The 26,702-nt window shown below is 27.7% G+C and overlaps 2 protein-coding genes across 2 annotated transcripts; both read left to right on the top strand.

The window, feature by feature from the left end:
* Positions 1 to 10,734: 10,734 nt before the first annotated feature.
* LOC101258780 (probable membrane-associated kinase regulator 1) lies at positions 10,735 to 12,405 on the top strand. The gene has a single exon (XM_004247325.5). The coding sequence runs from the start codon at positions 11,071 to 11,073 to the stop codon at positions 12,070 to 12,072; it is 1,002 nt and encodes a 333-aa protein (XP_004247373.2). The 5' UTR covers positions 10,735 to 11,070; the 3' UTR covers positions 12,073 to 12,405.
* A 13,158-nt stretch (positions 12,406 to 25,563) lies between these two features.
* LOC101255626 (uncharacterized) lies at positions 25,564 to 26,286 on the top strand. The gene has a single exon (XM_004247480.5). It carries the CDS (start codon positions 25,564 to 25,566, stop codon positions 26,284 to 26,286), a length of 723 nt encoding a protein of 240 aa, XP_004247528.4.
* The last annotated feature ends 416 nt before the right edge of the window (positions 26,287 to 26,702 follow it).

Genomic DNA, 26,702 nt, shown 5'->3' with positions numbered 1-26,702 from the left:
ATGTATATATCTTGATGACCTTTACGATATTTCTTTGTTAACTTTGTTTATTTATTTCTCACTCGAGATTTGATATAAATTTGTGTATTGTGTTACCTATTTTCTGAAAATAATGCTTTTTTTTTTCGAGAATCGAAAATAATGCTTTCAATAAGATGTTTATCCATTTTCATAAATTTAATAAATAAAATATATCCAATTAAAAGTGACGAATCTAAATCATCTGTTGGTAACTTGTTAGATTATATTAGTCGAGTCTAGCTATTACACTATGTTTGGATCATTGTTATCCATTATATTGTATTGTATTGTTACTATATCTATAGTGTTTGTTTTGATTGTTACTTAAAATGTATTGTATTGTATTGTTAATTTTCTTTGTTACGTAACAATGGAAACTCTTATTTTATAGAACAATCGATTTGGTGTATTCTCATTGTTCCTTAATTTCTTTTTCAATTAAATCTTTACATAATATTTCAAAATACTATTTTACCATTTACCTTAATTATTTAAATCTAGTCAAACCTCCTACCCTAGAATAATTAAGAATAGTTAAGTAATTTTATAAATTACAATACAATACGATACAATTAAACCAAAACAATTAAAATGTTACTAAGCAACAACAAACAATACAATCTAACCAAACATTGTATCTATCATACAATTCAGTACAATACAATACATTATGAAACAATGGGTAACAATGATCCAAACAAAGTGTTAGTCAACATACTTGCTATTCTCTCTGTTCATATTTATTTGTTTCCTTTTATATTTGTCCTTATTTACTTGTCCATTTTAACAAATCACAAAAGGCAATAATTTTTTTCCTAATATGTTATCATTTAATTCTAGAAACTTTTTAGTACTACTAAGTTATAATGCATGCTTTTTGGAACCAGAAAATAAGTCTATTATTCATGAGGAGTTGCATAATCTTTTAAGTTAAGAGTAAAATTATAACTAACCTATGATAATTATTGGTGTCTTAATATGTGTGTCACTTCTAAAGTAGACAACTAAATAGGGATAGAGTGAGAATTTTTTTTTTATTAATCTGTTTATTTGATTAAATCTTAATACTAAATTTAAATAAATATTGAATATTTTTTAATCTAAAAGTCTTAAATTAAAGATAGGTATAATGAATCAAAATATTCATTAATATGTGGTCTTAAGCATATAATGTGAAAAATTGCAATTTAAAAGTTGTCAAAAAGGAAAAAAAACCTTTATTTCTAAAATGAATAAAAATAAAAATAAGACAAACAAATTAAAATAAGCAAGTATAAGTTATCTTTTAATTTATAATGATTATTTTTTAAAATTCTATAAAAATTTGACATTCTAGGGGAAAAAATTATAATATAGTTTAGGTAAAATCTTCTTTAGCACTCCTACTTTGATAATTTAATTATATTTTAATCTTTAAAGTAAAGGTATACCTAACCTAATGAGAAGACTTGTCTTTTCTTTATTCTTCATTCGAATGATAAAATTATGAATAAATTAAAAAGAAACTAAAACAAATTATAAGATTTTAACACTCTTATTTGGATACAAAATAAATAACTATGATAATATCAACAAAATTTATTCCTACTGTTTTTAGCAAACATATGATTCTTTCAAACTTTTTTTATTTTTTTTTTTAATAAATTCTCTGTAACACTCATAGTTGGATTCTTTCCTTATGTTAGTTGAGTATGAATGTGTGTGCTATAATATAAATAAGATTTTTCATTTTTTATAATCTAATTTCTTGTTTAATATTCTCTAGTCATCCTACTCTAATTCTCTCCTAATCCTTAGATATATACCTAATCTAATTGGTCTTCACTCAACCTTTTTTTTTACATTGAAATGACAATTTGGTTAAATACAAGTCCTTTTATGAGATTTTCTATATTGTTTGTGTATAGATAATTGTAATAATGTCAATAAGATTACAATTAACTAATAAAGATATGAATATATTATGGACTTATGTTCTATAATCTAATTTACATTTACATTCTTTAAGGATAATTAAAGTCCAATATATATGAGTGATCTTGTTTACAAAATAACAAAAAAATGTGTATTTGAGCTATTATGGTGATTAAGTGGCCAAAGGGACAAAAATGAAAAAGCCCAATAACATTACACTGATACAAGTTTTGGCCCATTAGTTTGGATAATTATTGATTGGGCCTAGTTGGGTACTTGTATGACAAGGATGAGACCAAACAAACATGGGCTGAAAGGCAAAAGCTAAGGGGAAGTTGCCAATATATACTATTCGTCCAACTAGTTTATCAAAAATGGAGCTCAAGCATGAAAGGAGTAGAGTATACACTACCTAAGATTGGTGCCTATAATTGAATGATATGATGTTGTTTATATCATTAATCTAGTAGGAACATTATCAAAAGTGTTTGTTTGATGAAATATTTAATTAATAAAAAATGCGTTAATTCGAATGTCAAAATAAAATATTTTTGATAAGTTTAAGAGGCTGATTGTGTATTAAGATTAATGGTATATAGGGGGGGGGGGGGGGGGTTTAAAACTGCATTAAAGCTTTGTGGTGAAGTTGATATAGGAAGAAGCTAAGTGAATAAATTGGAGACAAAAAGAGACATTTAGTTGAGAAATTTAATTGAATTGAAGGAGGGAACAGTGCTATACATAAGTTGGCAATTAGTGTGGAATGGTTATTACTTCTTTCGTTTATTTTTATTTGTGATTAGTTTTTAAAATAGATCCTCATTTTTACTAGTCATTTTTTGACAAAAAATCATATTTTTTTCCACATTATACCATTAACATTTATTATTTATTTTAAGAGATACCCCCGTTCAACAATAGTTGTTCCTATACTATTTTGGGATATCGAACAATACCTATCAACTTTATATAATTAATCGATAATCTTATACTAAATTCCTAATTTACTCTTATAATTAATTATAGTCATATATCTACTATATTTTCAAAACATTATATGTATTACTATATTCAAAGGGTAACATATAAAAGGGAAAATCCTATTGGCCAAAAATTTAGCTAGAATTTTGTTAGAATGATATTTTATCTATGTTATTTTTGAACATTTTTACCCTTTTAATTTTAATACATTTTAACTATATAAAAAAAAAAGGAAAAGGGGTCATTTTATTTTAAAATAAAATAAATATTATAGTTTTTTTTAAATTTCTAGTCAAATCTTATGACCATTTAGCATTACCCATAATAAAATTAGAATAACTTGTTGAAATAGACGTCTTATGTTTCCTTACTTAATATCCTTATATTTCTAAAAACCTCTAAAAAAATTTATTTCTTTAATGTATCCGATCCATTATTTAATGTATCAGAGCTACATATTATATATCTGGTTTATTTTATAATATATCCTACCTAGATTTTAATGTAGCGGAGGTACATATTATATATCCAATTTATGTTATAATTAATATATCGAAAATATTTTGTAATGTATCTGAACTACATATTAATGTATCAGATTTGTGTTATTCTTCAAGAGATTAATATAATTACAAATTAAAAAGGAATAAATTGTAATTTCATATTAAAATTATGTGATTCCTGAAATTTATCCAAATTATTCATCTCTTTATAATATCTTAAGTGAACGGATGGAGTATTACTCTTAGGGGTCGTTTGGTAAGCCGCATTAAAACAAATAGTCCATGTATTATAGATGGTATTATTTAGTACTATGTTTGGTTGGAAATTGGGTCTATGTATAACTAATCCATTGATTAGTTATACCTCTTACATGGTATTATATGATGTATTACTAATACCTTCTATTTGGAGGTATTAGCAATACATGGGATATAATGTCATGGGATAAGTCACTAAAGACAAAAATATCCCTCAAAACATTTTAATTATTTTGTTTATTTTCTTGATTTTATGTTTTTTATGATTGTGCCAATTTATTTGAATAAATTAGCTTACAAATTACTCCCTCCGTCGGGAAATGTTTGTCATGTTGCGCTTATCGATAGTCAATTTGACTAATTTTTAAAGGTAAATTAGATCACATTAATTCGATATTTTAAATAAAAAATTAGATATTCTAAAACTATATGAAAAGTACTACAAATTACAATTTTTTGCATATTAATATGATGAAAAAATGCATCTTAAAATGTTAGTCAAAGTTTTTTTTAGTTTGACTCTAAAAATAGAAACCATGACAAACAATACCGGACGGAGGGAGTATTTAGAGAGAATAATTTGTAACAAATAACTTTCTCTAAATAATTTGTAAGCTTATTTATTTAAATAAATTTACTAGCACAACCGTAAAACATAAAATCAAGAAAATAAACAAAATAATAAATGTTTGTGCGGTTTTCTAATATTTTGTATTTTGAACAATTTATAAAATTGTATACATATTAAAGTTACAACTTGCAATATTATGCGAAAATGTAGATGATTTATTTAATTTTACTATTGTTTATCGTCTTTTCAATTTTAAAAGTTTATAGTTTATCTTTTTTTAAATTGAAAATTGACATTTATAAGGGTTCAATTTACTAAAAATGACAATTATTTATCCTCAAATAATTTAAGTAAAAAAAAAAAAGCAAACTTGACAATAAAATTGTACTTTTCATAGCTAGTTAGAAGGCCATTAAAAAATATTGTACGACAATTATTTACCTTAACCCAATTGCATAATAATTCAAAGGTATAATTGGAAAGAAGTTTTTTATAAAGTTTTAATCCAAACACATGTGGGAAACAATGAACCAAACACTTAGTAAAAATAATCTCTGCATTACTAATCTAACATTACTAATCCCTGCATTACTAATCTAACATTATTAATCCCTGCATTAATAATCTTTATACCGAACGATCCCGTTAGTGGTCCCAAATAAGCATAATTAAGAGCATGAAATTTGGAGCCAAGTAAACTTTAATTTCAAAAAACTTGTACACTACTCTAATTAAACCTTCTTGGCTTCTCCGTACCACGAAACCAATACTCATTAATTATTTATTAATTTCGATGTATTTAAGGTAATTGATTGAGATTAACATTTCTCCCTCTAATTGGTACTTCAAGTTTACAACAACTCTTCGTGATTACGAATGACTACTCATAGTGATAGGCAGAAAAAAATAATTAATGTTTGCTATTAGAGCATATGCTTTGACTTTCCCGTCCTTATTTGTTCGATATTAAAAGTAGTTACTTTATTTTATTATTTTATTCTATTTTCATTTTTTCACATTTAAATGACCTATATTTAATAGCGATGATATATTAAATTTATTATTATTTTTCAAGGATAATGTTAAGTTAAATATAGCTAAATAAGGATAGACGAAGGGAGTATATATGCTCAAAAATTGTAGTGGAGCATGTAGCATGAATTTGAGGTTTGTTTTACTAAATTATTTTGATTATTTATGCTTGATTGAAGTTTGACTATAATTATTTAATGCTAAGGGTAAATAAAAAAAATAATTTTTAGCGTAAGAAGCAAATGGTAACATGTATCAATGCATATAATTAAACAGTGTTTTGGAAGTTGCAATTAATCATTTTATTAATGAGATTGCTTCATTAAGCATGTGACACTGTTGAGTTTTCTCCTTCAATCAAGACTAGATTTATAGTACCACTTTCTTAATCACAAAATTAGTGATTAATTATGAGATTAAATTATTAATTAGTTTTCAGCAACTTTTTTTCGTCTTTATATGCTTAATTCCGAACTGGTCTACATAGGATACCAATAATCTAAATCTAAGTCAGCAAATGATCAGAAAAAAAGAAAATGAACTTAATAAAACAACTAGAGAACAACCAATAACATAATTTTTTTGTTAAAAAAAAAAAACATTTTCTTAATTAGGGTGTCGAGCGACCCCCCTTCCTCGAAAAAAATATTATTTAAAAAAAAAAAAAATTTAAAAAAATTCTACATATGCTACTGTATATATGTATCTTAGTTATTAATGTTATTTATAATAGATATGAACATTTTCATAATGGCTTGCAAGTAGCTTTTGTGAAAAAATCTGATCATCCAATCAATATTTTTTTTAAAGCAGATAATACAATAATTTGTTTACACTTATTTCAGATGACATACAAATAAAAATAAAATATTTTCTAGTATCGTTACGCACATATTAAGACTAAGATACAAAAATAAACTTAAAGAGTCAAGTCAGAATAAGACAAATAAAATTAATATTGAGGGAGTACAAAATATAGATATGTTCATTGCCAACCATCAACTGTTACATGTAATAAATGAAGTTAAACTTGATATTCATAATGTTTGCAGAGGGGAACATAAGTTTAAAATTCCCATATAATTAAAAATAATATTGTTGTAGTACTTTTTTAGCATGCTAAATATTAATTCTTCAATTCTCCATTTAAACTTTCATGCATGTGATATTAACCAAAGCTCAGTGGCAGCTATGATGCAGCTGAACTATAAACAGCTAAAACATAGTTGGTTTATGGATTTTTTACCATCAAATTGTAATTGATTTTAAGCTAAAGTTAGCTGTATTTAGCAGGTCCAAATCCCATTGAAGATTGATAATAATCATTAATTAGATTTTATGCAATGCATATACTTAAATTATATAAAATTATGTCACAAAGTGTTACACTTGATTGCCACAGGCTACAAGCTTTGCCTTTATTATGCATGCATATATTGCTTAACTTGATCACATCATAATCCTACTGTCACTAATTAATTACTAAATATAGTAATAAGGTTTTTTATAATCACTTTTCTTTATTGAAGAAAGTTATTTTTTTTTTTTAAAAAAAAAGTGATTTTCTCATGAGATAATAATTGTTAATTGCGCGAATATCTGAAAAATCAATTCATTGCACTTTATGTATGATAATCAAAGTTAGCATATGCGCGGGTAAATCTTATTATATAGCTCAGTTAATTGATTTGATTATTGTAACTTTTACTTCGTCAATGACAGTTCAGTTCCTCACCTTGTAATCCCCTCATCTATTCTCCCGAAAAAAGAGAACGAAGGAGGAGGAGAAGATGCATGTGTTACCAATTCAGAGGTGGAGCCAATATTAGGAATTTGCGGATTCTAAATCAATTTTGTTTGAGGGTTCACATGTTGATAATTATATATTTATTTAATTTTCTAATATAAATCTAGGATTTACGAAAAATCGTCCAAATTAATAACCCCACCTAACTCCGCCTCTAATTACATATATTAAATAGAAAACTATGCAAAATTATTGTAGAAAATTTTATTGTATATAGTATATAGCTAGATAGGATAATCTTAAAGATATTTTTGTTGTAGATTTAATAAAATCATTTTAACTAAATTCTTTTGTAATCACGTGAAATTAAACTAATGAAGAAATAATTGTCACATATATATCTTGATCGCTACCAGATTGTCGTCGTGCAATATAAATTATATTGTAGCATGCACTACAAAACACATAAAATTATGGTTGTTATTTTCTCTTTACACCTATAAAGTAAGTAGTTCAATTATGTACATGGTAATTAATATTATATGTACCTCTCTGGCTCACACAAAAAAAAATAAAGCTAATTAGAATATATACAAGTATATCCGTCTATAACAAGTGAATTAAGGAGATATAGCATTTTTATCCTCTCAATTTATATATGATATAATTGATTAGATTCAAACTATGGAAATAAAATAATAAATTCTTTTAAGGATTTATGCGGTAATAAGTTATTTTCTTGTGAGTAAATTTTTTCGCTAGTTATAAAAGACAAATATTCTTTTGAAATTGATTAAAATTAAAAAATATCACTTAAATAGAAATAATGAATTTTTTTAGTCGTGACGCGTTAAAATATATTGATCTATCATAGTCTAAAATTTTGAAGATAAATTAATCCTTTAGGGATGGTCCCCCCATGTACTCACTTATGCTAAGACATAAATCCAACAGAGTAATTTATTTAGGCCCTCCCCTTTTAACGTCCAAGTCACGTGACACCTTTGAGTAAATGCAACAAAAGCCCTAGTTGTGAATTTTGAATTTGAACCCCGAAGATAATTTCGAATCTCAAAATCACTAGTCAATATCAAATCTTAATTTCATATATTCAAAATCTTTCGCTATAAATACATTATATCTTATATATGTAAAATATAATTTTTACTTCGAATAAACATCGTCATCCCTGAAATCCGCCATGCACATGTATGGACTATAAGACAGATGCACTTATATATTATAGCTGAGAAGTGAGAAGGACTTCTCAATATTATATGTGTATCTCCCATGTGATTTTTCTTCAGAAAAATTCAAATCAATTCCCCCACCATCCCCTCTTTCATTTTTTGTATACCCTAATTCTCACCACATTTATGAATCCTCCCAACCCCATCTCATTTTTTTATGGATTTAATTTAACCTACCACCTTTTGGAAAAATATCTAGAATTAGTATTATTGTATGATCGCCATCAAGGGGTGCAATGAAATAAATAAGATTTTTTTATTTTTAGTTAGAGATATCATATTTAAATCTTAGCTAGAAATAAAAAAATCTTATAAAAAATATAACGATTAACTTTATCTGTATGAATAAAATTTGAATTAATCGAAAAATTAAAGCATGTTCCTAGCATACCATATAGTTATATATATATGTAAAAAAAAAAAAATTTATCGTTGTCTTGTTCACCACTAAAGATCAAGAACAATGAATGTAATTTTTTTTAATTAAAATTTTTTGATTTAAACATTGTAAATGAAAAAACTTTATATGAAGAGCACCTCATATGAGGTAAATCTGAATTAGTTAGACGAGAGGAGTCGAAATAATAAATGGTTATAAAGAAAAGTTGGATTGTCCCTGTATAGGATGAGATAAGTTGGATTTTGTCGTCTTCTAAATGGTAATTAAGTTAAAAGCCAAATTAACAGTTGTGTGTACAGGTGTATGGTTATTATCTTCTTAATTATGATTAAGTTAAATCCAACTTAACAGTTGTATCATGTCATTTTTTTAATGGTTTAAGTCCGATTTGTCGGTTCGTTTAGCATCGAGTCAAATCAAATGTTAATTCTAATCTCTTTTTGGAATTAAATGTGTTCAATTCCTTTCATTTTTTCAATGAAAAAGAAAAAGAGAATACTGATGAAAATTATATATACCTAAATTACTTGCAAAATTTGGAAACTACGTTTATGAATATAAGATTGCGTATACACTTATCCGATAGAAATTAAGTATTCAACTCAAAAATAAAATTTAATAGAAATTAACTTTGTTATTTATGAAATATTACCCAATTTCGAAAATTGAAAAATTTATACAACTTTTCTTTCTTGAAATATTATTATTATTAATTCAACAAAGTATTCCCTTCACTTGGATAGTCAACAATATTTTCTAAATGAGAAATCAATACAAAGTAATATTCATTCGTTCGATAATATATTTTCACTATTAACTTTACACACTTCTTAAGAAATTATAAATAAAAATGTAATTTTACTATATTATTCTTTGAACATAATTCCTACAATAATAACTGTCTACTATATCAATAATAGTTGTTCAAAATACTTGTCCAATTTAAAAAATTAAAAGATAATTACATTTTATGTCTATTTAACTCTTGTTGTCAAATATTATTTATCATCTAACTCATTTTTCATAACATTAAAAATTTAATAAAGTTACACTATAATATAATATTGTTACCCCTATTTTGTTATTGTTTCTTGAGGGATGTGCCAAATCAATAGCGAACAAATACTGTTAGTGAATAACTATCGTTAGACAAATGGAGTAATAAACACAATGCTTTGAAAAATAAAATAGGAGGACAAGGATAACTTTAACAAACGATAAAGTTAAATTAGAAACTAAATTTTAAAATTATCCATTAACTTCATAAATTGGATAAATATTATTAAATAACTATTACTCCCTATGTCCTTAATTGTTTGTCCACTTTTGAATTGACACACTTATAAAGAAATCAATAATCGACATAATGAATTTAACTTTATCCCTATTAATTATAAAGTAATTGAATTTCAAAAAATATTATATTTTTGAGAAGTTCCAAATTCAAAAAAAATAAATAAAAACAAGTAAATTTAAATGCATTGATCTCTTCAATACTATTCAACTATCTCTAATTTTAAGAAAAGTTTGGAAGAAAATAAAAGAATAATATTGACCGTCATTAACTACTCTGCCCTCTATATTCTTTTACTGCCATTATTTCAAAATAGATTTTTTTTAAACATATAAAAAGAAAAATATCCCTTAAATCTAATTTACGCTGCATTTTTTAAATTTTAATATCTAAATAAGTTTTTAATTATAAATTTTTTATATATCTTTTAAATATTTTTAATCGTCAATTATTTTGACTTAAAATACTTTTTACTTAGTTTATAAATATATAAATTTCATTTTAAAAAATTTAAAGATTTCATACGTAAATCATCGGTCAAACATAAACAATTTGACTCTAAAAAAACAAAAGATATTACATAAATTGAGACAAAGAAAATAGTTATTTTTTATCATATTTTATTTATTATTTATTATTTAAAATTAATTTTCAAAACCAAATTCTCCTAAATAAACATCAATTAATTGGATTAATGTGATAAAATAATTATACCCATCACAAATTTAAATATGATAATTAAAAACCAACGCCGGAAGTAATTTTCTAAAAGGGTGAGTCACACCCCCAAAAAAATTCATTATTGTAGATGGAGGAGTACATAAGTGATAAGTTGCTAAAACATTAACCCAAAGTTGAATCTTTAATTAGTTCTATAATTATTGTTCCATCAATTATTTTTTATTTATAAAGTACCAACACTCCATTTCTTAGGAAAACAAAAACTTAAAAACCTTTTTAATTACACTTTCCTCCACCAAATTAAAAGTCTCAACATGTGCTCCATATAAGAAGCCATTTTTCTTCCACTTCTCTCCATAGCCCTTTGTAATATCCATAATGTAGTTTCCTTAATTACATCCAAAAAAAAAGAAAAAAAATGGGAAGAAAAATCGATAGAAAACCTAAATCTTATACTCTTCCTTCTTCACCAACGCATTCATCTTCTTCTTCCGATTTCGAATTCACCATTCCCCTTTCTCCACGTAGTCGAAAAATCTCCCCTAACATATGTCCCGCTGACGAACTTTTCTACAAAGGACAACTCTTACCACTCCACCAATCCCCTCGTTTGTCTATGGTTCGTACCCTCCTTCTAGCCTCATCCTCGACCTCTTCCTCCTCTGATACCACAACCACTGCTTCCCGTGATTCCACGGGAAGCAGTGGTAGCTCCAGCGATTCCCAGTACTCGTACTCGAGTGCTGGTGACCTCGTCCTCCTCCCTGACGGGTGTGATTCATCACGTCCTAGTTCTGTCGCGGAGGAGGACGAGTTCAAGCGCCTTAATACCGGGTCGGTAAAAAAGGCGTGCGGTACTACTAATAAGTACTTGAATTTTTCGCTAGCGAGATTCTCTTCCGTGTTCCGCAAGGAATCTAATAAGAGTAACCGAAATGATTCCGAAGCGATCTCAGGAACTTTGCCTGCTCAGACATCGTCGGTTAGACGTATGAGTACGTCAGCTAGAGAAGTTATACGTAAGTATTTGAAGAAAGTCAAACCATTGTACGAAAAATTATCACAAAAGCCTTCGGAGAAAATAATTGTTTCAACGACATGCAAAAGTAGAGAGAATATCTGTTCGATGATCAAAGAAAATACTCAAAATGCAACGATTTCACATTCATTTTCTGGGAATTTGAGGTATCCAAGGAGAAGAAGCTACGTGTCGAGCTGTCCTTCGTCGATGAGATCATCGCCCAGCCATTCAGGGATACTTAGTAGAAGTGGGTACAATACGCCAACGACGACGACCAATAAAATAATGACAGGTGGCAATTCATCAGATTCGTCTACTATGGAGGAGCTACAAAATGCAATTCAAGGTGCAATTGCACATTGCAAAAATTCCATGCTTCAAAATCACAACGTTAACTAATAATAATGAAATTTAACGAATATTTAATTAATGTTGGGGTTTTTTTTCTTGCAAGGGTAAATAAGGAAGAAAGAAAAGGATAAAGGAGTATTTGTGTTGAATTTCTAGTTTAATTTAATTAATCAGCTATTGGGGATCTAAAGGTTATTTTTTTTTTGTTTTTATTTAGTGGGTTATTTGACTGATGGAAGATGAGGAATTTAACCTTTTGTTGTTTTTTTTTCCTTATTTTTTTTCTATTATATAGTTTTAACCTAGCCGTTGTGTCTTGATCTAAGTAATTTTAATGAGTTGCATGTGATGTTATTAATGGATCACTCATTTGTTTTTTTCTCTTCTGTTTTGTTCCATCGAAGTTTGGAGCTTCTTGGAATTTGTACTCCGTAATTTGTCTTCTACGACTCTATTGTATGTGTAATCTAAGTACTAGTACTGTGTCAAAGAATATCGTGTATAGCAGATGAAATTATTTTTTTAATAAATGGTATTGAGTACTTTTTTCTAGATTTAAATTTGATATAGTAAAAATCAATTACTATATTTTTTAATGATATATTTTTATATAAATAAAGTAATTAAGACCAAGTAAAATAAACGCGATATGTTGTAACAAAGTAATTTTTAAGATGAAATTAATTATAAGAGGGTCGTACAGTCATTAATGAGTTTTGTAAGTATATAAGATTCTAATTCCATGTGCCCCATGGAAAGATTGAATAAAGTTTTAAAATTATAGCTAGTTGGACATAAGGCCGGTGTGACATTTATTATAGGAAGCAACTTTGAAATTTCTTTAGTTTGAATTTCAAATTCATTCAAACTACGGAACCTTAGAATTAAATTACTCATATTTCCTATCTTCTTCAATGTTTTTTTTTTTTTCTGATGATAATTTACTATACGTACGTTGATTATAAAAAAAAAAAATTATAATTTAAATGATTGAATTTTTATTTTGTTGCTTAGAATTTAAGTTTTTATTTTATAATTTTCTATTTTCCATCTAAATTTCACAAAAAAAGAAGAAGATATTTTAAATAATAGGTCGATGTTGTTCATACATTTTTATAAGGCATAATACATATACTGGATCTCAAAACATGGTTTCAGATTTTAATTTTGACCTCCAACTTTCATAATAAACAAACATGCACTTTACCAATTCAACTTTTAAATAAATAAACACATGAGTCCTACATGACACAATACATGCATGACACCACGTAGGACAAAAAATGACATGTAGGACATGAGTGTCTATTTATTCAACTTTATACAAATTTAAGTGTCTATTTGTGTACATGCAAAATTGAAGGGCATAAATGTGATTTAAAGTCAAGTTAAAAGACATATTTATGTATTATGCGTTTTATAATATTGCATCATTAGACAATAACTCTCCTCAAAAAAGTAAAATTTGTAATATTGATAGATTATGGTTTATAATATATAAAAATTCCTTGATAATATAAAATATTATACCAATAATTGGTATTAGTAAAAAATATTTCCTAAAAGACTAATTTTGTTTTCAAAATTTATTAGTTCAATTATATTCAAAATTTATTAGTTCGATTAATAACTATTGAAAAAAAATACTTTATGTTGGAGAATCTTCACGTTCTCACTATTGAAACCTAACTAATTTTTATTAAGAATATGTAGAATTTGATTAATCTCAACATAATTCTCTTGTAATCTAACTTAATTTATGTTCCTATTATCGTCTTGAATTTGATATTTATAATTTTCTCAAATGTCTAATTAATTTCATAGTCAACACCGACAAAACTAGCATTGTCACCTTTAAATAAATGGTGTCTTTTTTTCTCATCATAATTTTGACTTTAGAGTCACACGATCGTGTCATGACAATATATGGAATTTCTTCAAATATTTAGTACGGAATTTTACGCATGTACTTATCAAGTCCAAATGGTAGATTCATATGTTTTACTATAAAGTGTTTACTTCTAATAAAATTTGATTTTTAAAAAACATGTCACACATGAATTTTCTTGACATAATCTTTGTTGTTAAATTTGGGACTAATTGTGTATTTCCACACCAAGCAGTCCTATTCTTGGACTTTAAAAAAATCGAAATTGAATACCTCAATTTTTCTTAATTTGATTTAACTTAGATTTTAAAATTCGATATAATTGGTTTGGTTCGATATAAGTAGCAAGACTCCTCCCATACCCATCCAATCGCCTAACCTCCGCTCCTTGACCATTTCACCCCTGAATTACTTCACTCCTCATCTCATTCTAACTTCACGAGATTTTGCTAAATTAACAGATAAATATTTATGAGAATAGTTTTTTTTAGTAAACACTTAAAAAATATAATTTCCTATCGTACTAAATACACCATGAAAAAGATTGACATAATAGTTGGAAGTGGTTCAATTTATTTTGATTAGAAGTTGAAGGTCCTACCTAGGAGGCAATAGGCTTATTAGTAGGGTTACAAAATAGTTTTGTGGGACGTTAGATAATTGTACAAATAATACTAGTAGTATCAATTATGAGGCCATCGATATATCATATATATATATATATACTTATTTAATTTCTGGTTTACAAAGTAGATTTTGAATATGATGATAAATAGATTTTATGTTATGTTATGTACGTTATATTGGTACTGTAAATTAAAGTTGGTCCACCGTACCAGCTCTGTATTATATTGGCCCTTCAACCAGGCAGCATCACATGATGCTATCAAATTAAATGACTATTCCAAAGTAGGGTACCTTGTTTTGGATAAGAAAATTAAAAATAATACAATTTGGAATTGTGTCTAAATTTGTGTGACATGGATTAGACTTTGGTTCGATAACATCCACTACTTCCACTTCAAACTTTTAACACATAAAAGTGGTAGTAATATACCGCACGAAAATATGAAATTTATCGATAATCTTAAGCTAATAATTCACTAAAAGATTTATCTAATTATATTTTTTAAACCTTTTTTTATATAATTATACAATTTGTGTATGTTTTTAGTAATGTATAAGCGAGATGATAATCATTTTAAGAAAGGTTTGACAAGATGTGGTCTGGGAAAAGTTTTTTGTATACTCAAAAGTATGTATCATCTAGAAAAGGTTTTAAGTTACATACGTTTGTAATTTCTAGATTTAAGTTAGATGCGGTTAGATAATTTAAACATAAATATTTATAACTTATTTTAAATCTGCGTAACAATAAATAATTTTTCCCGCATGTAGTATGATTGGGTAGCTTGCATTAAAGGAAGAAATTAATAGGAGTTACGTTGGGAGGTGGCACAGACTTCATGTAGAGAGATTTAAGTCCCGTTAGCTATAACATTTTTACATTTTAGCTTATAGTATGACAATTAAAGTGTATATATATATATATTTATTCTCCTTCGTTTTTATTCATCACGTTTTATTTTATTTCTTATTATAATGATATATAAATTTTAAATTTACGAAACGCGATGTTAAAACATTTGTGGAGTAGACCAAAGACATCGTGAGAAATAGATGCATGCCACAACTTCTCCATATGAAAGCACAAATTGTAAATTAAAAGGAAGATCCACATGTGTGGGTAACAAAGCAGACAGCTCACATGATAAGCCTTTTTACGTTGCCTTTTGTAAGTATATATGATGTCTGTGGGTAGAGGCAGACCTATATATAGTACAACATAATGATTTACGAGAATTTAATAATTTTTGTATAAATTTACTATTTATATTTAGTAATTATATATTTAATTATCATTTTTATCTATTTTTATAAAAAATCATAAACTTATAATCGCGAATCGGCCATTGAACGTAGGTGGTCGGTCCTATAAGTTTGCCATTTTCACACGCATATTTAGTGCACGTAAAGCGCCTTTCATCACTGCCACCTTCCAGCAATCATCTCACTCAGTTGAAATAATAACAACAACAATAATAATAATAATAAAATTAAATTTATTCTTTAAAAATTTATAATTACATAAATCTCACATATTGAGACAATAATATAAACGCTGATACATTAATCTGATGTACGAAATATATTAATAGTTAAGTAAGATACATTACATTATATACATGATATACTAATTTAATGTACATTTTACACATAATACGATAATCTGATGTGCGAGATATAATAATCTAGAATGACGTGTTAGAATATGCATGTTTCCTACTATGGAAAAGAGAAAAGATATCTTTAACATGTGAAAAATGATTCACACATATCCTTTATCCATCTATTATTACAAAAATATATCTCAAAATTATGTTTTTAGCTTAAGAATGACCCTCAAACTAATAACGTAGATTTTCTTTTGTATAACATCACCTTTATAGAAAAGGTTTATCATGTTCGTTTGAGAAGTATTCTTGAATCAAGAAAATAAAATAAATATATTATTAAATCAATAACTAAATATAAAATATCTGTGGATCGTCAAAAAGATCAATAATACTTTTTCATTGATCGTTATTATGGTGATACATGTACTAGCTTCTACTAGAACAAACAAATCTCAACATAATTTAACAGGGATACATTAGGGGCAAATCCCATAATTTAATGAATCTTCAATGGAGCCAAATTAAGTTAATCCCAGCTTTCATGCACAGAAAATGACTAATCTCCAACTTCATTATATTGGAGCAGAGTTAGAAGTCTGGTTACGATTTAATCAAATTTAATAGATTTTTATTTACAAAGTGTAATTACGTTTTAAAAAATCTATAAATTTAAAAGTTAATATTACAATTAATTACTATTTGAAATTATTAAATCAGATAACACTTTTTGTTCGTTGCTATATAGCAGCTTATTAAAAATTGATTCCTTCGTAAAAGTCAATTTCATCATCTCATTTTGAGGGACGAATTAATATTTAAAATAAAGCATCTGATTTTCTATTTTATCTTTCGTTATGGTAGCTAGATTCCTATATAGTAGGTATATACAACAAAGATTTTAATTTAAATAGTGGTGTAACGCGTAGGAGTTATATATGTAATATATAATATGATGCATGTCTCATCGTAGGTACGTTGAAAAGTTCATTGTACTTCCAAGGTTAGACAAAACGTATAAAATATAGACCATATAGAGGTGAGGGAATATTATTTAAGCCATCAAATTATTAGACTTAGGGTCATTTTTGTCAATATGGTGCAAAGTGGAGTAGGTTTTAGAGGTGAAATCCGGACTTAATGTTTATGGATTTAAAATTGGGAAAATTCTATATAATAGCAAACTAATAACTTAAAATAAATGGAATAGCTAGGGTTTGATTTAATTGTGCTCCATAGCAAACATTAGGTAAAATTTGCCAGCGTCTCTCTCCCAAAAATCTCGCTCGCTACTCTCCATTCTCGCTCGCCTCTCTCGCTTTATACACAGAAGTGTATAATTCTGTTTCTGTTTTGTATAAAGCGAGAGAAAATTGTATATACACATGCAAAAATATATATCTTCGTGTTATACACTTAATTATACAATTTACAAACATTTTACTTCAAATATTGTAGAGAAAAAGGCCAACGAATTATACAATTGTGAATTATACAATTGCAGTGAAATACAATCTTCTCTAGCTTTATACAACAGAAGTGTATATATTGTGTTTTTGTTTTTGTATAAAGCGAGAGAAAATCATATATCTTCTTGCTATACACTTATAATTATGCAATATACATACATTTTAATTTGATTCAACTGTATGCAAAGCAAATTATACAATTGCAGCGAAACAGGCCAGCGAATTATACAATTTAGGCCAGCGAATTATACAATTTAGGCCAGGGAATTATACAATTGTATATGTATAGCGAATTATACAGTTTTATGTTTGCTATGGAGCGCAATTATGCAGACTTTGCTATAGCATACGAATATGAATTCTTTATTTGCTATATGTGAAAGTTGCCCTTTAAAATTTTAGCTTATATAACTTATTCAGTTTTAATTAATAATTTGTGTATAGAGTTCTTAGGATAAAAATAGAATTTCGACTGAAGTTACTGAATTTAATCAAATTTATAGATCGTATAATAGCACCCTCCCCCTCCCCGAGGAATCCTAGGAGACGATGAGTAGTGAAACTAATCTGATTTCCAACACAAACATTGATATATAGTATTATTGTATATAGAGTATCGCACAACAAAGTAGTAACTCACCCACTACTTAGAGATTACGATAGAAGAAGGTCGCAGAAGGGGATGAGATACTAGGACAGAGAAATGGGATGAGAGATAACTGATAGCCAGAGTTTCGACATAAATTGCATAACTATGCTTTCTAATCCCTAGATATTTTTAACAATATCTAATTGGTCATGGATCCAATATAAAACTCTTAAGCATTTTACTTGATCCAATGATATCATCTGAATCAGTCATATTTGCCACATCTAGGTCATAGGCCCTTATGAAGTCTTGGAATTAATTTTTTTTTATTAGAAGCACTGCTCACAAAATGAACCTTGCAATACGTGATTCTAACTTTAGTCAGACTACAAAGCAGGTACAAACATATACACTGATGACGTACAATACATACTACTATTATACTTTAATGAACAATTTTACATTCTCATGATGACCCATAATCAACAGATTGGTAACCAAGCCCATTATAATTGGGCCAAGCTTGGAGTTGGGCTATGCGGCCCAAGTGAAAGCATGGGCAATTAACATGTAGGTACAAGTCCTAAATAAATTGGCAATTTTTAATTCAAAACATACTACTCTTTCTATCTCAGTTTATGAGACACTTTTTAGATTCAAGATTCAGACTAGCTTATCTTTGATCTTAAAATTTTCATATATCTTTTAAATATTTAAATAATCGATTCTTATGACTTATAATACTTTTTATGTAGTTTACAAATATATAAAAATTAAAGATTCTATCCGCAAATTTTATGTCAAACTTAAACTATTTGACTCTCAAAAAGTAAAAAGTCTCAGATAAATTGGGGTAGAGGGAGTAACAATTTTTAAAAAGATTTGTTTGATCATGATTTTTTTCTTTTTGGAAATATATCTTTGTAATATTTTCAAGTTCCGAAGAACTAGTTCAAATCAATTTTTGGAAGAAACTTCACTTCCACTCACAATTTTTTTTTTTTTTAAAAAGAAGTAATATGTTGTACCTTTATTTTAAAAAATCAATCTCTCAAGTTTTAATTTCAAAATCTAACGAAGAGAAAACATATAACTCGTAAAACCAAATGAAAACGGAGAATACTAGGATACGCCTCCCAAAAAAGTAAAGCATAGAGCAAATTTTCTTTCCATTATTTATTTCTTAGACATGTAATTCCCTCCCCCTTTCTTTCACGTAAAAGAGATTAAATGAACCTAAACAATTTATTATAATTTTAAGCTCAAGACCCTCATCTCCAAGATCCCAAATTCTAATTTTGAGTGAATTATTAAGATCTCATATCTTCATAGGGTCTCCAAACTAAACATATTAATATTAATAAAAATAGAAGAGTTAATAAGGTGGAAGGAGTTAACCTTAATAAGGATCTTTACGCTACATAATAGTCTAACAAAATTCTCGATAAAAGTCAACCCTCATATCCTTTTTTTTTGGTTATAAAGTTTTTGCTAGTTAATCATCATATATTGGTATCTATACATCATATATATAGTTATATACACTGATTATATATGTGTTTTATACATGTTATACACCGACAAGTGAACTACAAATGTTTATAACTAGGCAGGTGAAAAATTATAAATATTAAAGATTTGATGGAGCTGAGTACAATGACCAAAAAAGATATCGTTGCTGAATAATATTATGTTGTCAGAAATTGTCATATATTATATAGTTTGAATAATTTATTCATTTCGTTCTTGGATAAAACACACAAACTTTGGACCTCGTTATAAATTACCTCACTAAAAAGCACCATTTAATTTCAAAGAATGTTGTGAGTGAGATCACAAATACTTGAGCGGTTTATTATTCATAAATTTATATTATTATTATTTGTTATTTTTATATCAATATTTAAAATCCAAAATAATTTAAAGAGAGACTCGAGAGATCGTACCCGGTGTAGATCGTCAAAATCATACTTTCTTGAGGTGTAACAAGTTTGTTTTTTCCAAAAAATAAGAATTAGTGAATAGCTTTAATGAAAGTGTTCCTTATTTAATCGATATATATTTATTATTTATTAATTTGACTTATAAACTGAAAATAATCAAACTTGGCTAATATAAACTAGCCGTTAACTTAGTATTATAGAATTTAAAGATCTTTGGAATGAAACAATTTATTCCGCTAGCGGCTAAAGCATGTGAATATAATGTAGTATAGATTATTTGGGTGAACCAAGTTATATAAATTTCTAATTCCCTTTTTATTTTATTAGTTCATGTTAAATTTCGAAGGATACACCTGATTAATATTATTAATTTGCATGAACTCATACTTTTTTTAAAAAAAATTAAATATGACCCATAGGGCCAACGTGAACTCATAATGTTTCATATTGTACTAAGCTATTTTTTAAATAAGAAATTGTGTTTTATGAACAAGAATTCCATAATAGAATGCATAAAACTATTTATGCCCGTTTAACTTTTGGAACTTAAAACTAAAATAACTCGTAAATTAAAGTATAATATCATCGTGAAACATCGCAGGTTTAATTTAAAAAATATTCAAAATGATCCTTATGAGAGTTGCTTATTTTGGTTACCCAAATTCGATAAATTTGTCAAAAAAACGAATGCTAATTTAATAGCAAACCCTTGTAATTAACAAATTTCACCATTACTCTCTGCTTTATCAATTTCAAATGAAAAAATAAATATTCGATAAAATCGTTAAAAGAAAGAACTCCGTATGATTTCGAATTATTTTTTCATCGACTCGGATATATTGGGTTATTATAGTTGGGGCAAATGAGTCTCATCTATTAACTAACATCTCATAACTTTTATTTTTTTTAAAAAAAATATGATATTTTTAACCCAAAAATTTAACATTAAGAAAAATGATGATCCAATAAGTGTTGGAAAAAATTTATTCGAAAATTGGAGTTTAATAGGCGACAGGAAAAACAAATTTAAAATATTTTCAATATATTATGTTAGAGGCGTGTAAATATTAATGAATACGAATCTATAGAGGAGTGGGCATGATATGATACGATATGGTATTTGAAGATTTCTATACTGGAATTTTGATATTTAGTTTTTAAAATGCTATGCCATTTATTGCCATAGAAATTTAATTTGGTATGTTCGGGCATTTTAAAATTCGATTCGATATTCTACGGTATGATAAATCGGTAATCAAAGTTTGTTCAATTTTGATTAATATATACTCGTATAAAAGAGTATTATGACTTAGATATTAAAAAAAGGTTTCAGATGTGTTATTTATAAATAACTCATTTTATTAATCGCTTAAATTTCAAATACATTTTAATCAAATAGAATAGTCAAAGTTTCACCTTCTAAACATTTAGCTTATATTAATACAGCCTCAGTCCCTAATTATTCGTCCGCTTTTGAATCAACACATCCATTGAGAAAACAATAATTAACGCAGTGATTTTACTATGTTGCCCTTATTAATTATGAAATAGGTGAATTAAAAATTTAAGCTTTTCAAAAAGATGTAACTTTTTCAAATCAATTAGTTGAGAGTATTATAGGTAAATTTTTTTTTGTCATTTGTTGATTTGTCAAGATGAACAAGTAATTAGGGACAACAAAAAAAGAAAAACGGACAAATAATTAGGGACAGAGAGAGTAATATGTATATATATGTTGTTATGTAATTATATATTTTGGTATGGCATCCGATATTTTGGTATATCATATCTAAATATCAAATACCATATCGAATATCAAAAAAACTAAAATACATATTTATTATATACCATATTAAATATCATAATAGAAAAATTACGATATTAAACTTTTCAATTTAATATGATAATTCGATATATACCATACTATGTCCACCTCTAATATAGATCGAATTCATGAGTTCGATTCAATATTTCAAGATGACATTAAGTACGTACTTTAATAAATTTGACTCATCTTGGTACGTTTAGTTGAATTAGACTCGATCATTAGTACTTACCATTTAAGACATGTTATACATTACTAACAAAGTGCAAATTATAAGGAGACAATACCAAACAAAATTAGATAAAAAATAGTATAAAGTACATTGACTCACTAAATTCACTGATTCAAATCAAATGTACAAAGCCTTTAAATTCTTAACTACTTATTTTAATTGTCCTGCCTGTTACAATTTTTCTTTAATTAGTTCCAGTTCCTCAATCACAGCAAAGCACACCAGTCAAAACTTTCTCCGTTTTTATTTATATATCACTATTTTTAATTTAACGTGTATAACAAATTAAATAAGTTTACTATTTCATACTTATTAAAGTCGATTTTTCAATCATTGAATATGAATTAATTTATTTCGATTAATTAATTTGACCAATAAATATGAATTACTCATTTAATTTTTTTATGTTAATCAAATATATATATATTTTTAAGACTAGTAACTCATACGAGCAAAAATAAAAAAATATTGTAATTGATTATATAAATTAACAATTTGTCAAAATACAAAAGATCAATAAAATTATATATATTTCCTCACCGGTTTCAAAAATCAAAACTTGAAAAAACAGATCATTTCATAATTATCAAAATTTCCTCAGGATCCTTTTTATTTCATCTACTTAATTAGATAATAAGTAACCTACATGTGCAAATTGACTAAAGATAACATAAAAATGATAAAAGAAGAAAATTAATCATATTTTTCCACCTTCCAAGATGATCAATTTTTATATTAATTTATCTTAGAGCCTTAGTTAATTAACTTCATTAATATTTTCTTAATCACAATTAAACAGAGCCATTGATTGTGCATGCAAAGGTACTCTGTCTTTAAGAAAAATAATATTAGTAAAATTTGTCATTACACCTATGTATGCATGTAATAATGAAAAGGATTCACCCTGTCTTCATAGCTGTCATTGATTAGATAAAGAGTCATTCTCGATCAGAATTGTGATATGGTTGTAAGTATTTCTTTTATTTTGAATAAAACGTTTTAAATCCAAATCTACTAAATACGATTTTTTTAATCAGACTTCAATACAAAAATCAAACGCCAAACATAGAAATGGATAAGGGTCATTACAAAGTTCCAAATCTTAATGCAAGCTTTTCCAAGACCAGGACATGATAAGTACCACATTGTAAACCTTGTGAAAGTACTAAAGTACCCTTTGCCATGTTAGGAAAATTACGAAGTGACCAGCCAAAAACAAACTTCTTCAAAGGGTAATTTTGTCAAATAGGAAGATCATTAACTTTGATTTAATTGGGAATTGCATAGTTTCACATGGCTAGACTCATGTGACCACATGCCTAGAAGTCCTCCCATGTTATTATTATGAACTCTCTTAGGTTATATGAAGAGTCAAACTCATAAAGCAACCTCTCCCTTTGACTAATTGATACTCCTGATTTTTCAGTTTATTTTAGTATAATGTTTTAATGCTACAAAAATATAGGTGAATCTATAATAAAGAGTTGGTGAAATATATGACTATAGTACCCTTTAATATGAACTAATGTACAAACTTAACCTAATACAAGATTAGTCAAATGATGGAATGATATACATTTTTTACAATTTATGAAGATTCGCCAGCAAATGAATCAAAGATACACATCTCAATTAATTGAAGGTTATATTTGTTTAGTCAGATATAATAAGGATGGAAATCGCAATTTTATCGATATATAAGGGACTAAAATTGTAAATTCAAACTATAAGGTCTTTGTCAAATTTACATGTATACTTATATGGTCAAAGTTAAAAATTAAGTGCAGTTATACCTATGCCAAAAGTAGATGAGGGCCATATTATTTCTCATAATGTCACTAATAATGAAATAGCTTTGTCATTATAACTAAACTAGTCTTAGGTTATTGAATCATGGGCATTATGACATCTGAGAAAATGACATCCTAATTCACAAACTATTTTGCAAAAATTAATCACTACATTGACTTCTATAAACATGTTATAATTTAACTAGGTTCATTATGTTGTTAACACAAATCATGAATAGTAGTGACATTATGACTTGACTCAACCACCTTCCTTAAATATCCCCTGGTTCTATGTATCTTTTTTTTTTTTTTTGCAGCTTTTTCTTTGTTATTACAGTTTATGCTGACTACTAGTGTAGCCTAGATTTCATCCCAAAATAATACTCCAATAACATTTAAGTGAAATCTCGAAGTTTAGAGAAGGCGGTGAGTACACAGTTTTATTCTTACCTTGTGAAGGTAAAGATATCCTCAGCTTAAGTAAAACATAATGAAATCAAGTGTGAATGGGTAGATACAACGATAAAGCAGTTATGTTGAACATAATGGAGAAATGAACCAAAGTAACAACACATAATACGATAATTGAAGCAAAAGAAATAACACGTAATAATAAAATGAAAGAACAAGATAATGTGTGAGTGAGTTATAGTAATAATTCTGATAAGGAAAACTAGACAACGCTCGACCAACCTACTAATCGTCTACCCTAATCCTCGACCTCCATATACTCCTATCTAATCACCTTTCCAGATACTTCTTTGACCTACATCTATCTCTCTTCATATCCCACAATAATCAACTACTCGCACCACCTTAATAGTGCATCTACTTGAAAATTAAACAACAAACAGGAGAAGTAAAAACTTCTCTTCTCCTAGGGAGTTAAAAAAACTGAAGTCGACTACCTACTAATCGTCTACCCTAATCCTCGGCCTCCATATACTTCTATTTAAGGTCATGTGTTATCTATTTACCTTTCCAGATACTTCTTTGACCTACATCTATCTTTCCTCATACTCCGCGATAATCAACTACTCGCACCACCTTAGTTGTGCATCTACTTGAAAACTAAACAACAAACAAGAGAAGTAGAAACTTCTCTTCTCCTAGGGAGTTAAAAAAACAGAAGTGAGAACTATCAAAGTACTTTCTTGTCCTATGCTATACTTGATTATTTGAATCCATCAAAAGACATCAAAGATGCCATAGTAGAAAAAAAAACTTTTGTCCTTAGCTCCAAAGGGTGTCCATGTGGTGTTCCCATATTCTAATACATAAATTTACTTCATTTGTTTCTGCTTCTCCAGACAACTTGGTTTAAATATTCTCACTCTCCATAAACATTTACTATTAAGAGTTAGTTTTACCAAATAAAACAACACACACCAATCACATCCATCACTCATAAATGAGCGTTTTGGTGTGTTTTTAGAGAGGGTCCAAAAAGTGTCCGTTTTGATGCCCCGACTCCAATTGTCATTACTTTTAAAACTTCCTCCCCTTATAAAACACACAACAAACTCCTACATTTCCCTCAAGTACTCTCTTTTTCTCCCTTTTAGTAAAATGGTTTCCCTAGAAGGTACTCTTATATCCGAAGAGCCAACGTCTAGTCCCCGAATTTCCTTCTCTTCAGAATTTCTTGATGAGAGAAACTTCATATCCATTACACCAAATGCACAAGAAGAGAAAGAGCGAAAAGATCAACAAGACAGATCAACGCGTAGTGCAGCTGAATTCGAGTTCCTCTCGAGTAAGTTGACCAATGAAAACATGATCACAGCAGATGAACTGTTCTTCGAGGGTAAGTTACGTCCTTATTGGCAAATGCGTTATGCTGAGAAGCTCAACAAAATTAGTTTAAAAGCTGACGACGAAATATTGAACAACACCATAGTGATAAAGAGTAAGGAAGAAACCACTACTAGACCAATAAATTGGTTTATTGATGAAGATCCTTCACCTAGACCACCAAAATGCACTGTTTTATGGAAAGAGTTGCTAAGATTGAAGCAAAAAAGAGCTTCTTCATTATCGCCTTCTTCTTCGACTTCTTCCTCTTCCTCTTCCTCTTCATCTTCGAGTTCATTTGCTGATAAAGAAAAAGGTAAAGGGCAATCAATGAAAGAGAAACATGTGAAGAGGATTAAGAAAGGATTAGAGAGGTGTAAATCAGAAACTTTAAGAGTTAGACCTGTGATTCATGTGCCAATTTGTTCACAGGGGAAAAACTCTGCTCTGCCACCTCTGTTTTCACTTAAGAAAAAAGGAAGAGCAATAGAGAGATGAAAAAATGAAACTTTGTCATTGTTGGTCATTATTGTGTAGAGAGATGTTCTTGCTATTTGATTTGGTTTTTCTTTCTTCTTTTTATGAGTTTAGATTACATGTATTCGTCGTAGGATCTGATGATCAATTTTACCTTACAATGTTGATGTGTTCATTTCTTGTAATGTATCATGTGAAGCTAATTCTATCTAGTTTCAAGAGTTATTGTAATCTAACATTTTTCTAGCTTTTGTCATATCGGTATCAGAGCCAGATGCATATTTGTTTAAGCTATCAATCCACGCTCCAGTTTGGGCCATGGGTGAAGGAGGGTGTTAGTGTGGATTATAGTCCCACATTAATCGGAGAATGAGCTGGTGTTTGATTACCTTATATGGACTTTTGGACAATCTTCACCCCAAAAGCTAGTGTTTGGA

Source organism: Solanum lycopersicum, chromosome 9 (assembly GCF_036512215.1).
Source record: "Solanum lycopersicum chromosome 9, SLM_r2.1".
In the NCBI taxonomy this organism is placed as follows: Eukaryota; Viridiplantae; Streptophyta; class Magnoliopsida; order Solanales; family Solanaceae; genus Solanum; species Solanum lycopersicum.
Note: the sequence above shows the minus strand (reverse complement) of the source record. Positions and strands in the feature narration are given on the sequence as shown.

Bases quoted from the DNA above. Each gene is read 5' to 3' on its own strand.
- LOC101258780 (XM_004247325.5), top strand. From the start codon at position 11,071: ATGGGAAGAAAAATCGATAGAAAACCTAAATCTTATACTCTTCCTTCT.
- LOC101255626 (XM_004247480.5), top strand. From the start codon at position 25,564: ATGGTTTCCCTAGAAGGTACTCTTATATCCGAAGAGCCAACGTCTAGT.